The sequence below is a fragment of the Gadus morhua genome, chromosome 8 (assembly GCF_902167405.1).
Source record: "Gadus morhua chromosome 8, gadMor3.0, whole genome shotgun sequence".
NCBI classification, from domain to species: Eukaryota; Metazoa; Chordata; class Actinopteri; order Gadiformes; family Gadidae; genus Gadus; species Gadus morhua.
Genome location: NC_044055.1, coordinates 1,609,127 through 1,623,953, shown reverse-complemented (window position 1 = coordinate 1,623,953; position 14,827 = coordinate 1,609,127). Strand labels below are relative to the sequence as shown.

Here is a 14,827-nt window from a genome sequence, read left to right as displayed (position 1 = left end):
GAGCGCCACCTGGTGACCAATTATGAGGATACAATCCTGCTGTAACACACATGACATGGAGCCTGGGAATTCATACAACCGCGTGTTATTATCACTTCCCAACAGCTTCTGCCCGGCAGTGATTCCACCGACGACCAGCATTTATTCGACTGCTGAAACATCCTGAGGTATAAATATGTTTGTTTTTTTATTTAAGCAATCTTAAACACAACAAGTCAACTTAAGATGCCATTTGCTTATTTATTGTGATGTTGTAGATTAGCTTGGTGGTTGATTTATGAACACATAACTGGTGTACCTAAGTCTGAACGTCGTTACTGGTGTATTTGTGAGGCAACTAAAACATTCCAGTAGTGTGTAATGTGAAATGTTTGAAAGAAAATGTATTGAGCATTTGGGTTGAAACTTAAATTAATTGTTATACATTGTAAGGTCAAATAAACATTTTAATTGTGTTTTTCCCCAGAAGGTTATTCGAGTCTATCAGCCCTAGATTTAGCTTTTGTTCTTACGTTTTTTTTTGCATATTCTTTTTTTAACAGTTGTCATGAATCAAGAAAAGCTTGCCAAACTTCAATCACAAGTCCGGATAGGAGGGAAGGTAATGTACACATAATGCATTCTAATTAGACCAAAATATGTGGGATTTAATTTTCTGTTTCAGTCGCTTCCTGATTTGCTTTGCTTTTGACAAAAGCGGCTAATGTCACAAAAGACTTTCCAGTTGGTTTTTCCTGACCTCAGCATTCCCTTTATGTGATGGGATGGGAGCACCAGCACTGATCTGGCTCCAGTGACATGTTTTCATAGTTCTGCCGTCAGGCCTTTCCTCTATCTGCGGCTGCGCAGTAGATGCCCCCTTTTACGGGGAACCTAATTGTTCAGGAACTGGGCTTATTGGGTAGGAGAGTTTAGCATGTTTTTTTAGATGATGTGTTAAGTTAATATGAACTTGATCAAGCTCTTTAGCTTCCACAGTAGTGATTTAGCCAAGATTAAAATATTAAACATTTGTATAAAATGTCGTAGGAAGCTTCCTTTTCTTTTGCACCTTCCCTAATCATGGCTAACATCGTCTGTCATCAGGGAACACCTCGCAGGAAGAAGAAGATTGTCCACAGAACTGCCACAGCGGAAGACAAGAAGCTCCAGAGTTCTCTGAAGAAGTTGGTGGTGAACAACATTGCAGGGATAGAAGAGGTGTGGCTTTTTAGTGTCCTATTCTATTCATAAAGTCAGCTTTTACTACTTCAAGATAGGCGTGGGTCATGTAGATGTTCATGTGTGAACAATTTATTCAGTCAGTCGAACAGCCTATCAACTGTAGGCTATCGGCAACATGGGTGGCCTCAAATTGTGCGTTTCCTGTTGCATTGGCATTATGGTTCATATAAATCGAAATCCAAAAGAGCCCCTTTGATTTTGCACACAGGATGCGGTTGACCGTAATCTCATTGATCGTCCTCCATGTTATTCATCCCAGAATTCCCCCTAATTTGAATGAAATGGCCGTTTTCCCACAGGTGTCTTGTCTCCACTAGCTTAGTTGACTAAAGACCCATGATAAGAGTCCCCTCGGTGGGCCAATAGGATGCCACCTCTGTAAACCGGCGGTATCGTAGCCTGCTGAGAGGGCCCCCAGCCGTCCAGATGATCCATGTCCTTCCCACTCCCCTCCCAGGTGAACATGATCAAGGACGACGGCATGGTGATCCACTTCAACAACCCCAAGGTGCAGGCCTCGCTGGCGGCCAACACCTTCGCCGTGACGGGCCACGCCGAGACCGTGCCGCTGACGGAGCTGCTGCCCGGCATCCTGACGCAGCTGGGCTCCGACAGCCTCAGCAACCTGCGGCAGCTAGCGCAGCGCTTCCCCGGCCCCCGGCCAGGTGCGTACAGCGGGGGCCCGTGGGCGGGGGGGGGGGGGCGCCCTCGGCTCACCACGCTGAGCCGTAGGTCTCACAGCGTACCGGGTGGACCGGATCAATGCCCTTCCTAATGGTGGTTACGTATGAGGGCAAGAGCCAATCGGCAAGAGCGCTTTGAACTATTATTACTATTATTACTTATATTAATAATAATAAATTCGATATTATTACTACGATATTAACTCTTTAACTATCGATAACCCCCCCCCCCCCCCCCTCTTCTCAATTCATGGTATTGCAATTGTTTAATAGACAATCAACATGCATACGGTGAGGCAGTTAATAAGCAATCAGCAAGAAAATACTGTGATTAGATAAAGAAACTGAAGTCAATTCGATTTTGGCAATTTTATTGCACTGATTGTGTCAATTCTGTTTTTGCAGCAGCAGCACTTGACACACAAGCACGCCAGCAGGTGTATGACGAATATGAAAATGTTCCAGGTAGGCCAACACATTACTTGACCTCGAAATTGAACACTTCGAACTGTACTTTAATATTACCTATAATATAGATTCTAAGCATCACTTTAACAAAATCAACATTATCACGCTCAAAGGACTTTTTGTAATAAAAATTCTTTGCAATGTCATGTTTAACATCCATCTCCTTGTTTTACATATTGCAGATCTTGTACAGGACTTTGGCGAGGCTTCCAAAGGGGAAGACAACCATTGAATTATTGAATAACTGATGAATGAAAACAGAACTGCTCTTGCCTCCAACCACGATACAAAAGCCCCTTCTGTATACCTGAGAACAGGTCTGAGATCAGATGTAGACTGATGAAATCTCGCATGGACCATTTTGCCTTAGACATGTCATCAAATGTTCCAAGTGTTACCTGTGTTGAAGATATGTTATGCTTAAATTACAATAAAAGATATTCAACAGTTTCCTCTTTCGTCTGCATCCGGTCGACAGTAACACTCAATTATTAAGTTATTATTATCTAGTTATTATTCCCTTGATAGACAAGTTTTATTTTCCCATTCATCAGTCGACAACGCATCTGCCCTACAGTTGAGAACAACATTATTGCTATATGACTTAATATCATCCATATTAATACATTTCAAGTTAACTGAGGGAACTGATAGAAACAACAGCTTCGCACACTTCCATATCTGATTGATTGGTCTCTTGACCAATCGGTGAGCTTGAGACCGCCACATGTGACTCCTGGTGTATAGTTTGTCAGTTTGTCCGTTAAATGGTCAGAGGGTTGGTAACGGCAGTATCTGCTGGTACATTTCCGCCATGCCGGCCTCCTGGAAGGCCTCCGTAAGCTCCAACGTCGACTGGTACTCCTTCTCTAGAAAACATGATTCACCGGAACGTCTGAGAAAATCCAGAGAGAAAGAGGGAGACATTTAGGAAGAGTGGGAAAACTGTTTCCCACTCCAGTATATCTGTGTTCGACTGTGGCTCATGAAACATCATATGACAGTTGAGATCGAAAGATATTTCATCCTTGATTTATTTTAACAGAGTAAATGTGGCCTATAGATTGTTCTTACCAATCAAACAATCTATAGGTCATAAACACTAACTTGATCATGATGAGCTTATCCCAATGCTCTGTGATGTTGTCATCATTATTTTGCCAATCTATTATCAAATGTCACAAGTTATCAATATATACATGTTTTAACATACGAAGGAGACAAACGCAGCCATTCATTAGTTTACAGTGAGGAGTCACCCTCTATTTGTACTTACTTTGTACCAGACCCCTGGGATGCAAGCCCATGTTTTGAAGAAGAGGAGAAAGTAAAGGGTCTTTCACAGAGCACCTTCATCATCCTCTCTTTGCACTTCTTGCCCGATGAATCGACGTCCACCTTCACGGTCTTCAAAAGATGGCAGAATTCCTAAAAAAAAAATATATATATATATATTAGTAAATAAACATTCTCCTTTGGTTTCACTTCAGTGTTTATCATCCTGACTAAACGCGGATTGGTCGCACCTTAATGTCCCTCCTGGCTCCCCGTAGGAGGACCAGAATCCAACGGCCTGATAGTAGTCTCGTGGTGAGGTGCAGCTGCTCGGTCCAGCGCTCCAGCATCTTGACATAGCGCCCCCTGGAGCGCATGTGGTCCAACAGCAGCACGGTCGTCCACTCCTCTCCTCCAGCGTCCTCGACCCGAGCCGCCTCTTCATCCCCCTCCGAGGTCACCGCCCCTGACTGCTAAAGACGCGGACCCACGCACAAACACACACGTACATCACGTGAGCACACAAACGCACACAACAATGTACATTGACACCAAAATGTTTTCCTTCCTTTGAGACTTTCATCGATTCCAATTTTTTTTCTTTGTACCACGCCTTGGATGAAGGCGCCTGCGGTTGTAAATTGATTTAGAATATTGCCTATTCAACGTAATTTTTTCTATTCTCATTCATCCTGCATTGAACACCCTGCTCAATTATGCTACACGGAATGTGTCGGGAAAGTGTGTCAGACTGAAACTTGTTTGTCTGCAGGATTTAGATACCGTCTCCATCATTAATGTTGTTCAGGTTTGCCAGCTGCTTCTTCAGACCTCTGACATGATTCAGGTGAGATGCCGTATCCTGGAGACTGACAAAGACTTGAAGAAAGATATACAGCCCTCAAGGGAGTGTCTACCCGGATGGATGCCGAACCCTCCCATGTTTGACGTTATTGATGCTATAGTCCATTCTGAAATGGCTCTCAGTGGCTGATCAACATCACACCTGCTTGACGCTTAATGTTTTTTAATCGAAACGATCTTTTTAGCGATGATGACCATAACATCTATTATTTTGACGGTGTATGTCGTTCATTTCTATCAGTCCACAACTGAATATATATTTTATCAAGCAGCTGAAACTTCCTACCGGACACTTGAATTAACTGATACTCTCCCTCTCCGCAGTAAATTGCAGATAAGACTGCGGCCTCCTCTAAAGCAGATTCAGACATGGTTCAATATGAGATTCATTCATATTTGTTCGAACTTCAAACATATTATTTCGTCCAGAAGAAGCCTTTTATTTTGCTGTTACATTGCCGCACGTATCAGATTCCGACTAGATACATTTTAACTTACAATGGTTCCGCTTGTCTATCGAAGTATATACAGTAGCCTACACAGTGAAAATAAAGCGTGACAGATTTCTGTGCTTGTGACAAACAAATCCAATATCAAACAATCAACTATCCACAAAACAAATATATGAGAAACCGTTGATATTTTGTCGAGATTTGTCTTTTTCATGAGACCTTTTGGAATTATTGCATAATGTGTAGTTATGTAAAAAGTACTGTTTAGACGCAACGTGTAATCATACTATTTGTTATAATATTTGCACTCATTGTATTACAACATCATACTAATAATACAAATACATACATAATAAAACAATCCTTTGTTAACTTTTTACAGTTTGCCACAGCAATGGAGCAAAGAGAGAATTCATGACTCAGAAAAACTGGCATCATATAAATATTACTGTGCTGGAAACTGGGAGTTAGGCGATGTCATTATAATGTATAGCTGCACCAGGAATCAATTACAGTAATTAGACATCGGTCAACCTGGCACTATACCAGCAGCCAGGAACATATAACATTCAAGTACACCTTTATTTTGTGAAGTGGTAATGGATCGATGAATGGGTTAAAACGAATGAGACGGATAAGACGGGAAGGACCGGAGCCGGCTCAATGGGTCCAGCGCCACCAAGTGACCCTCATGCGGTCCCAGACGGCGCCCAGTGAGTCCAGGGCGGGCCTGACGTCCAGGATGGTGTCGCCCTGTTTCCCCTGGGCCACTGCGCTGGCGTCGTAGTAGTCGATGACGTAGCGCACCTCACTGCCACAGCGGTCCACCACCCAGTCGTGTCTGTCGAAGGGGAGCTCGTAGCTGGGGGACAGGATAGGGGACAGGATAGGACACACGGATAAAGACACAGACACGCACACAGAGACACACAGACAGACAGACACGCACACACGGATAGAGACACAGACACGCACACACAGACACAGACACACAGAGACAGACACACACACAGACAGACACGCACACAGACAGATACGCACACACAGACAGATACACACACACAGACAGATACGCACACAGATACAGACACGCACACAGAGACACAAACACACACACACACACACACACGTTTAGACATAAAACTATGTTTAGTAGTTTTACGTCATTAAATATTCAGCCGGTCATCCTGATATTTCTAATAACGTACTTACTGAGCAGCGGGTACATGCTAATAAACTACCAGACAATACTTATCTTTGCATTGCTCTTAGTAATTACTTCATTGCTTGGCCGATATTTGATTGCTTACTTTCAACCTTTAGAATATTGAACTAACCTTTCGTAAAGACCCTCTGGGATTCATGATGTCATTCTTACATGAATCAACATCATATATTTTATATTTTAGATTTGTATTCCTGCCCCACACTCACCCCATCCAGCTCCTGAGTCTGGCCCGGGGTGTCAGCTCCTTGGCCTTCCCTCCAAAGCGCACCAAAGAAGGCCCACACGGGCACTCCCTGCAAACGTTACCAAGGGGTCAGAGTCCACCGTGACGCAGAGACGGACGCACATCAGATTCTGTGGAAGTCGTTGATTCCAAGCTACTGGTCTTTGGGGTCATGCCCGGGAACAGGAAACTGTGTTTCCACACTCTAACCACAGGTTGACGTGAATCATCGAGAATTTGGTTTACATTCCAGACGACATTCTGTTCCTAGCAGAACACAAGGCCTACGTGACGGTGATGATATTGGTTGTGTGTTGGGCGGCGCAGAGTGAACACACTTCTTGTGGAGAGCTTCCCATCTCAGGATCTCGTGCCAGGCCGCCTCATTGTTGTGGTTGTGTATTTTGATGATGTTGTCCATGTCCCTCTGCTTAATGTCCTCCTCCTTCCACCGCCACCTGCAGCCAGCGGACAGTCACACACATCATAGAATCAGACGCTTTCACCCCATCCCGTCGTGATATTTACCCAATGGTTGATGGTGATCAATCAAGAGTTCTCTTATCTTATTCATGACATAAGGTAAGAGAACATATCATACACCAATGCAGAGATCACCTTCATAGGGGGACCTATTTGATTTCCAGATCCCAGGTTAAATAATCCAACTGATTGTTTATTTGGTGATATATATTTTGGAGCCTACCATAATGTTTGGTGATCTATATTATTGAGCCTATCATGTTGTTTGGTTGTGTATATTTTGGAGCCTACCATGTTGTTTGGTTGTGTATATTTTGGGTCCTACCATGTTGTTTGGTGATGTATATTTTGGGGCTACCATGATGTTTGGTGATATATATTTTGGGGCTACCATGTTGTTTGTTGATGTATATTTTGGGGCTACCATGATGTTTGGTGATGTATATTTTGGGGCTACCATGATGTTTGGTGATGTTTATTTTGGAGCCTACCATGTTGTTTGTTGATGTATATTTTGGAGCCTACCATGTTGTTTGTTGATGTATATTTTGGGGCTACCATGTTGTTTGGTGATGTATATTTTGGGGCTACCATGTTGTTTGTTGATGTATATTTTGGGGCTACCATGTTGTTTGGCATGCAGTCGACTCCTGTACTCACCCTTTCCTCAGCATAGCGTTCCAAAACATCTGCTCAGAGGGGTACACCCACTTCTGGTCGGAGCCCGCCCTCGGTATCCCAGACTCCTCTCTGTTCACAGACAAGGAGAAGGGCTGTCCGGCCGACGGCTGCTGATTGGGCGGTGGCATCTGAAGGGGCGGGACACTGAGGAATCAGCTCAAACATCACTGGGTAATGTCTGAGTCACTCAACCGGGTGCTTGTTGTCTTTTGACAGCAGACGATTACAAGAGGTAGCAGGAGAAACAGATCATCCCCATTGAGTTTTCTATTGTTTTATCGATTTCATTGTAAATCGCAAACAGATATGCTTCATTGCTCAAACTAAATGTGTGTGTGTGTGTGTGTGTGTGTGTGTGTGTGTGTGTGTGTGTGTGTGTGTGTGTGTGTGTGTGTGTGTGTGTGTGTGTGTGTGTGTGTGTGTGTGTGTGTGTGTGTGTGTTACCATGTTGGCAGGGTTGATGTCAGGGGCAGGGAACTTGTCTCTGTTTGCAGCCTTCATGGGACACTCTACGAACTCATAGGCCCTCTCTTGGTGGGCAGGAAGTGATGAGGTCTGAAACCAATTAGAGGGAAATTACAGGGTTCGATTCGCCAGCGTCGTGCGAGACCGAAGACACAGTGCTCAGTCAATTGGCAGCCACGATCACGTTGGGTGTGACCCTTTGCAGTCCTAAAATGAGAGTCATCCAAGAAATACAACCGACAATAGCTTTTGTAATATGTCTAGTAAGAGTCAAATAAATCTTTATTTCCCCGAGAAGTAGAAGAATCCCAGAGAAGCACCTTCAATGGGATTACAAGACCTGTATAGGCCCCCTGATCTCTTTCAAGGAAGTGTTAGAGAAAGATAATGTATAATCAAGCAGGTTACTGGCGATCGAAAAGTCTTTATAGCACTTACACTGGGGAGGGGCGAGGCCGTTGGTTGGTGCATGGGGCACTCTGATGCCGTTGGTTGGTGCATGGGGCACTCTGATGCCGTTGGTTGGTGCATGGGGCACTCTGATGCTTTTGGTTGGTGCATGGGGCACTCTGATGCCGTTGGTTGGTGCATGGGGCACTCTGAGGCCGTTGGTTGGTGCATGGGGCACTCTGATGCCGTTGGTTGGTGCATGGGGCACTCTGATGCTTTTGGTTGGTGCATGGGGTATTCCGACGGAGGGGGACCTGGCAGTTCAAACAGACACCGGTGAGACATGTCAGCTAGCAACTATCGCAGCGACTAGCAGTTGGCACCGAGGCAAGACCTACGACCACAAGGCCTTAACCAAACATAGGTCTAAGGAACTTTAATTAGACATTGCCAAAACAATATAATAATAATAACAATAATAATAATAATAGATTGTTTTTTTAAAGCGCTTTTCGCGGTGCTCAAAGACGTTTTATCAAGAAGGAACACATACAGACAGTACAAACACTCAAAAATAATCAAAAATAATAACAATAATATGAATCAAAGAGAAGAGCTTTACTCATAGTTGGGGCTTCCTGGGTCTTGTGGGGACATCCTTGGGGTGGGGCCAGGAGGAGTCCCTCTGCAGCCACGGTGGGGAACGGAGCTGCCATGACATCTTATTAAATTAAAAGAAATGTTAAAAATGTGAAAAAACTGTTGTGTAGCAAGACCCCATGAGGTATGTCAACTTTATACTCTGAATGCGAGTCTCATGCCATAAAAAAAACATGCCACTCTCGATTTATTCAGATGTTTTATTGGCACATATTAGGCCCTCCAGGGTACAGTGACAGTCAGACGTCAGGGGTTTGAATGAGAGTTGGACTGATTCATCCCAGTGGACTGCATTCCAAGATAAAATTAGCATTCTGAGAAAGTCGACAGATATAATGAGAACACATGGTCTCTTTGCATCCTCAAAGATTTATAAATGGGGACAAATGACGCAGGAACATCAAACGTATATTCCCTATTGACATTCAGATCCCGTCAAGAGTGGAAGTCACTTGCACAACTAAAAGCTACACACCACTAATGTTAGTGGTGGCTAGCAAGGCTATCTTCTTCTGTAGCCAGATACAAAACATTGGAGAATAATTGGGGTATATATGAAGTTATGACGTATGCATGGTTTTATAATTTAGAAAATATAAGTAGCTTTGGAAGGAGTCTATACCAAATTATCTAGACAATGCATAACAAAGCCGACAGACAACTAGTTCGCGGGCTGTTCCCCGCAAATATTGGGAAGTGACTCAATGCAAAGCAATACAATAATAAACTCTGTCATCTCACCTATCTCATGCAGTGTTTACTGTATGTAACAGCACCGATGGTTCTGCTCCAACAGCCCAATGTCAAATTGGTAAGCAAAACGCCGGCCGTACCCACAATGCAACGCGGGTTTGAAGTACCGTAATTACTGTAGTGTACTATTTCAGGCCCCTTTTCCCAATAGCATCCAGCTGCAGCCCACAACACCCTGGCGTAACAAAACACGGCAGGACGGAAGTTACCTCCGATTATTCTTTTATAGACAAATAAACTTATTTATCGCTTGAATTAACATAACAAAGAAATAAAAAAAACATTTCGACTCGTAGTAACCATTCTTATAGCTTAAAAAAGTTTTTTTTAACGTTATTTAGACAAATACCTCAGGATTTTTTCTTTGCGTTATTAAACTTATGAGACCAAAAAACCAACATAATAAAACAATATTATGACATGTCAGTAAGTATTTTTATAGCTTAATTTTTTTTAACGTTATTTAGACAAATAAACGAATTTAGTGTGCAGACAATTATTTAATGGAATTGAGTGTATTATACACTTTACTCATTAAGTAATTGACCATTAGCATTAAGTAATTAGAATTAAGCAATTGTTATATTGTTAATAGAATCAAATTTAATTTTTTGTTAAGTCATAATTTAGTCATCATAATTTGATATAAATATACATTGAAAAACAACCACACCAAGGTTTCCTCACAATCTATTTAACAAATAATATACAGAATCTTAAAGATAAAGCTTCTTCATGCTGACTGCCATCAGCTCCAACTCACTGTCAAAAGAATCAAACAGTCAAATCAATATTGAGCCTATACAATATATTATTTGTTTTCTGTCACTGGAAACGTCATTCACTTCTCTTTTTTCGCCTCAGTCTGAAGTCTGGTGGAAGTAGTTCAGCCGCCATTTGTTTGGCCTCCTCCATGAAGTGTGGGAACCTTCTGCCGTGCCTGTATAAATAAAAAGAAATGATTGTGATTGACCTAAATGTGGTAATTAAACGTTTGTCTTAGGTAAACTTAAACATAGGGATCTATGCCACCAGTGTTGGTAAAGTAGACTTTCTGAAAATAAACATTACTTTTGGAAATGAGTTGTGGTTCTTATTCCAGCATGACAGAAGGTGTGGTATACAGAAAACTAAAGTAGCAGGGGAGTGACCTTATAGTGTATGCTTTGGCCTCAGACAGGCCAAAGTATTTGCACATCACAACACCTCTGTTTTGCACCACTGCTATGGTGCACAAATGTCTTTTATTGCACTTATTTATTGTATATTAAATTATGCCATAAGAGGGAGGTCAGTTCTGGGAACCGACCAACCGGTTGTATATTTCGGATGCATGCGTTTATAACAGATGTGTTTTGTTTGTTAAAGCCTTTATATATCTAACCAAATTGTGTTATTCTCCTTCATATTTTCATATAAAATTTGGGGATTTTTGTAAAGCTGTGTTTTACTTTTTAATATTGCAAATATTTCTCTACTACCATTGGGCTTATTGAGTATGCCAACCGTCAAAAAATACCATGCATTATGCATTTTTCCCACGTCACGGCTGGAACGCTGTGTTACTTATTCAGATGTAACCAACATTCGTACATTCCACACGCCCCCAGACCTTGAGAGGGGAAGAGTGTGCGAGGACAGATTCATCCCAGCCCAACTATACGGCAAACCTGGATGTAACCCAACTGGGGACAATCTGGGTCGTTAAGCCTGGAGGTTTATATCCCCTCACGCAACACACGGCCGGTAGAGAGCAACCGAACTGAGGTCTAAAACTGTGCGCTTTCAGTGTGGGAAGAAACGTAGAGATTGGATACAAAATTAGCAAAACCGACAAAGTGAAACCGTGGAAGGATGCACGGATTGCCCCATCCCATCTCCTACTGCGGCGCATTCCCTTACTTACGTGTGCGAGCCCGAGGTTGTTGTCCCCCCCTGTTAGCTCCTGTGTCAGGAACCCTCAATCAAATTACACCACATTGGCTTGTGCACCGTAATCCTGCCTTTCAGTCATTAATCTCATGGTTAACTGCCACCGTATAAGTTAATAATGAATTCATGGACTGCTTTCAGGCCACAAGAGCTGTCGGCCAAATAAAACATTGTTGTTTTGTTTCGTAACAGCTGCTGCAACAGCTACTTTTCTTTTTCGCATAATGTATCTCTATACATTCAAAGGTTAACATTTTTCCCAATACAAAGACGATACTTTCCACACTTAAAGACATCAACTGCAATGCCCTTCAGAAAATAATTAATATTAAATAAATAATAAATAAGACAATTTACAAACTACTGTATTTTCATTGTTTTTCCAAAATGTTCTAATTGATTCACCATCCCCATGCATGAACCGGATTTGAAAACAGACCCCTGGCATAACATGTGCTGTCTAGAAACACTTCAGTAGAACACTGTCCAACACTAGCAATGCAGACATGAAAGATGTCTTTCATGCAATGTTTTCATCTCAGCCTCTGATAAACGTATAAATCAAAAGTAAGCGATGAATCTGAGAGACAGATTTTTCTCAGTTCTGTTTGAAACTGAACCCGGGGGGAAAAGTTCTACAAAACGTTGTTTTTGTAGTTTTGTAACAGATGTCTGATGTTTGAGTTGGAAGAGGAGCATATTTGTAGTCCCACTAAGCTGTCATAACAGCCCTGCTGCCCGGAGACAAGGTTATTCTTAAGAGGGCACCAGGTCAAACTACAAGATATATTTTGCTGTTCCCTCATCAGAATATAAGATTCCCAGTAGAAAGATTCTCGTGTATAGATTATCCTCTCCATGCCCAAATAAACTTATCTATCCACAATTTATTCAAAGTCTACAAGCTAAAATATAGTCTAACCTGTAGCGATTTTTCATGTTTTCAAATAAGATAACAAGTTACAATATGAACCTCCCAGATGTTCCAGAGTGCAACATTCCAGTAATGTTGCACTCTGGCGCGGTTTAATTACAACCGTTGTTGCAGTGTCTTCATATTCCGAATCATATTCCAGATACAACATGTAAAGGGTATCCGTGTACAAACAACAGCCATGGATGGCGGATGCCGGAAACCTCTGGCAAAACCTCTGTTGTTGCTTTGATCCATGCTGTCCATATAAAGTTACCCACAGTCTGTTTAACATGGAGCAGAATGAATAACCCAACGCAGTAGGATGTGGTTGCTCATCCCCCCGCTGGAACCTAGGAAACATTCACAGATCAAATCTTTGTTTGACCCAAAAACAAGGCAAGAGGGGCACACAGTTATTGTAAAAATTAAAGTATTGCCTCTATATTAGGGGTTCAAAACACATCAACATTGGATAATTTGAACTAATGAATACAAATGTTTGTTTCATATGCATTGTGAACATCTGCTGTTTTTGAAACCCCCCTCCGAATGGGGTTGTTGTTATAGTGTTAATCTTGTGGCTTAATTTTAGGGTCTGGGTATTCTTTAGGAGTTGTATGCCTTGCATGCTTTGCTCCGGTTTATAAGGGCTAAGGAATGTAACTCCAGTCTGCAGTGTTGGGGGGTGAGGGGGAGGGGCAGTAGGTTAAATAAACATTAAGAGGTGAGACACAAGTTGACAGAATCTGCTTAGATCTCAGGGGAATTAAGAGAATTCACTGATAAAGATATGAATGGTGCAGAATGAGGAGGCTGTTGAAAGGGAAATAGTGTAGAAGCAAACCATCTGTGTGACTCTCTATAGCCTCGCAATACAATTTGACACAAATGAACCATTCATATAATCAAATCTGATCTCCCTCTCTCTCCCTCCATCCAGACCCCAGTAATGTTTGGAGGGCCCTACAGCCTGGGTCCCCTCAACTGTCCAGTATCATAAAGTGATACCGTTTCTTAAAGGTGGGGTATGGGATTTGCGAAACGCCAGCAGATTTTGAAAACACACAACTCAAATGGTCCTTCCCCTTCTCTCCTATGCTTTCTTCTGCAACCTCCACAGCGGCAAATATGGCTACTGGAGGAGGAACACGCTTTCATCGAAACATAACGTAAGTTAGTACGTAATGTTAGTACGATGTAACGTAATCCAGGGCTCGCATAGCCTGGAGACCATCCTGATCACACAACCTCACATTCTGTTTCCATACAAGGATCGGTCTGAACCTCCAACCGCCCCCATCGATTTCCTGATATCGAGATGTAATCTTGGCCAATCAGGGACTGTGTCATAGTTGATGGCGCAAAGGTGTTAGCAGGCCGGCGCTGGCAAAACAACAATGGCGTCTCCCAAAGCAAAGAGCGGTAAAAAAGAACACGTTAATAGCAGAAATAGCAGCAATAGACTCAATAGAAACTATTCATGAAGAACAAGACCATACACTAGTTGAGTATGGGGTGGGGTCACATGTTTTGTTTCACTGATTGGCTGAAGGAATTTGTCTGTCGAGGAAAGTCCTCCCGCCCACTGAAATCAATGTGGGCGGCTAGAGGTAGAGGTAGAGGTAGGCGGTGTAGCGTGACAGAATGTGAGGTCACGTGATCAGCACGGTGTGCAGGCTTGGGTTCACAGAAACGTTCAGCGTCGATGAATCCTTCTGGCGACTATGGTTGGATCTCAGCCCCTGTCCCTCTTCAGCTTGTACAGGAACCGGCAGGTTTAGTTCCAGGTTTAGATTTGGGCCCTGCTCCCTCCATGGTCAATAATTAAATGTTTCCACCCAAATTTGCATAGACATGAAGGTGTTTTAAATGATGGAAAACTGACAAAAAATTGTAGATTTACTCCTTTTCGATCGCCAGTAGACCCTTTCTGTTTCTGTTTGACCAACTTCCAGAACTTCCAAAGCACCCGAAAAGAGGTCTGATCATATGATGAATACCCTCGACTACTGCAGTTATTTTTCCCAGGAACAATCGTGACCTTTTCCACTTAAGACAAAAGCCAGATGTTCGTGGGTGTGAACGTCTTTTTGGTCTGGTGGGAAAGAAGCTTAATAAACCTGGCTCACG

At 42.6% G+C, this 14,827-nt stretch overlaps 3 protein-coding genes across 3 annotated transcripts; 1 reads left to right on the top strand and 2 right to left on the bottom strand.

The window, feature by feature from the left end:
* Positions 1–34: 34 nt before the first annotated feature.
* On the top strand, positions 35–2,825 carry LOC115549599 (transcription factor BTF3 homolog 4-like). Its single transcript, XM_030364902.1, has 6 exons — positions 35–167; positions 543–601; positions 1,087–1,200; positions 1,682–1,889; positions 2,313–2,372; positions 2,558–2,825. Exons 2-6 carry the CDS (start codon positions 548–550, stop codon positions 2,605–2,607), a joined length of 486 nt encoding a protein of 161 aa, XP_030220762.1. The 5' UTR covers positions 35–167; positions 543–547; the 3' UTR covers positions 2,608–2,825.
* rwdd3 (RWD domain containing 3) lies at positions 2,258–4,490 on the bottom strand. The gene is made up of 4 exons (XM_030363320.1): positions 4,482–4,490; positions 3,902–4,123; positions 3,652–3,803; positions 2,258–3,270 (listed from the first exon to the last, which is right to left on the bottom strand). Exons 1-4 carry the CDS (start codon positions 4,488–4,490, stop codon positions 3,147–3,149), a joined length of 507 nt encoding a protein of 168 aa, XP_030219180.1. The 3' UTR covers positions 2,258–3,146.
* Positions 4,491–4,930: 440 nt separating this feature from the next.
* Positions 4,931–9,960, bottom strand: LOC115549591 (cytochrome c-type heme lyase). Its single transcript, XM_030364892.1, has 8 exons — positions 9,838–9,960; positions 9,059–9,157; positions 8,485–8,750; positions 8,026–8,136; positions 7,561–7,709; positions 6,756–6,875; positions 6,401–6,487; positions 4,931–5,828 (listed from the first exon to the last, which is right to left on the bottom strand). Exons 2-8 carry the CDS (start codon positions 9,150–9,152, stop codon positions 5,627–5,629), a joined length of 1,029 nt encoding a protein of 342 aa, XP_030220752.1. The 5' UTR covers positions 9,153–9,157; positions 9,838–9,960; the 3' UTR covers positions 4,931–5,626.
* Positions 9,961–14,827: the final 4,867 nt, after the last annotated feature.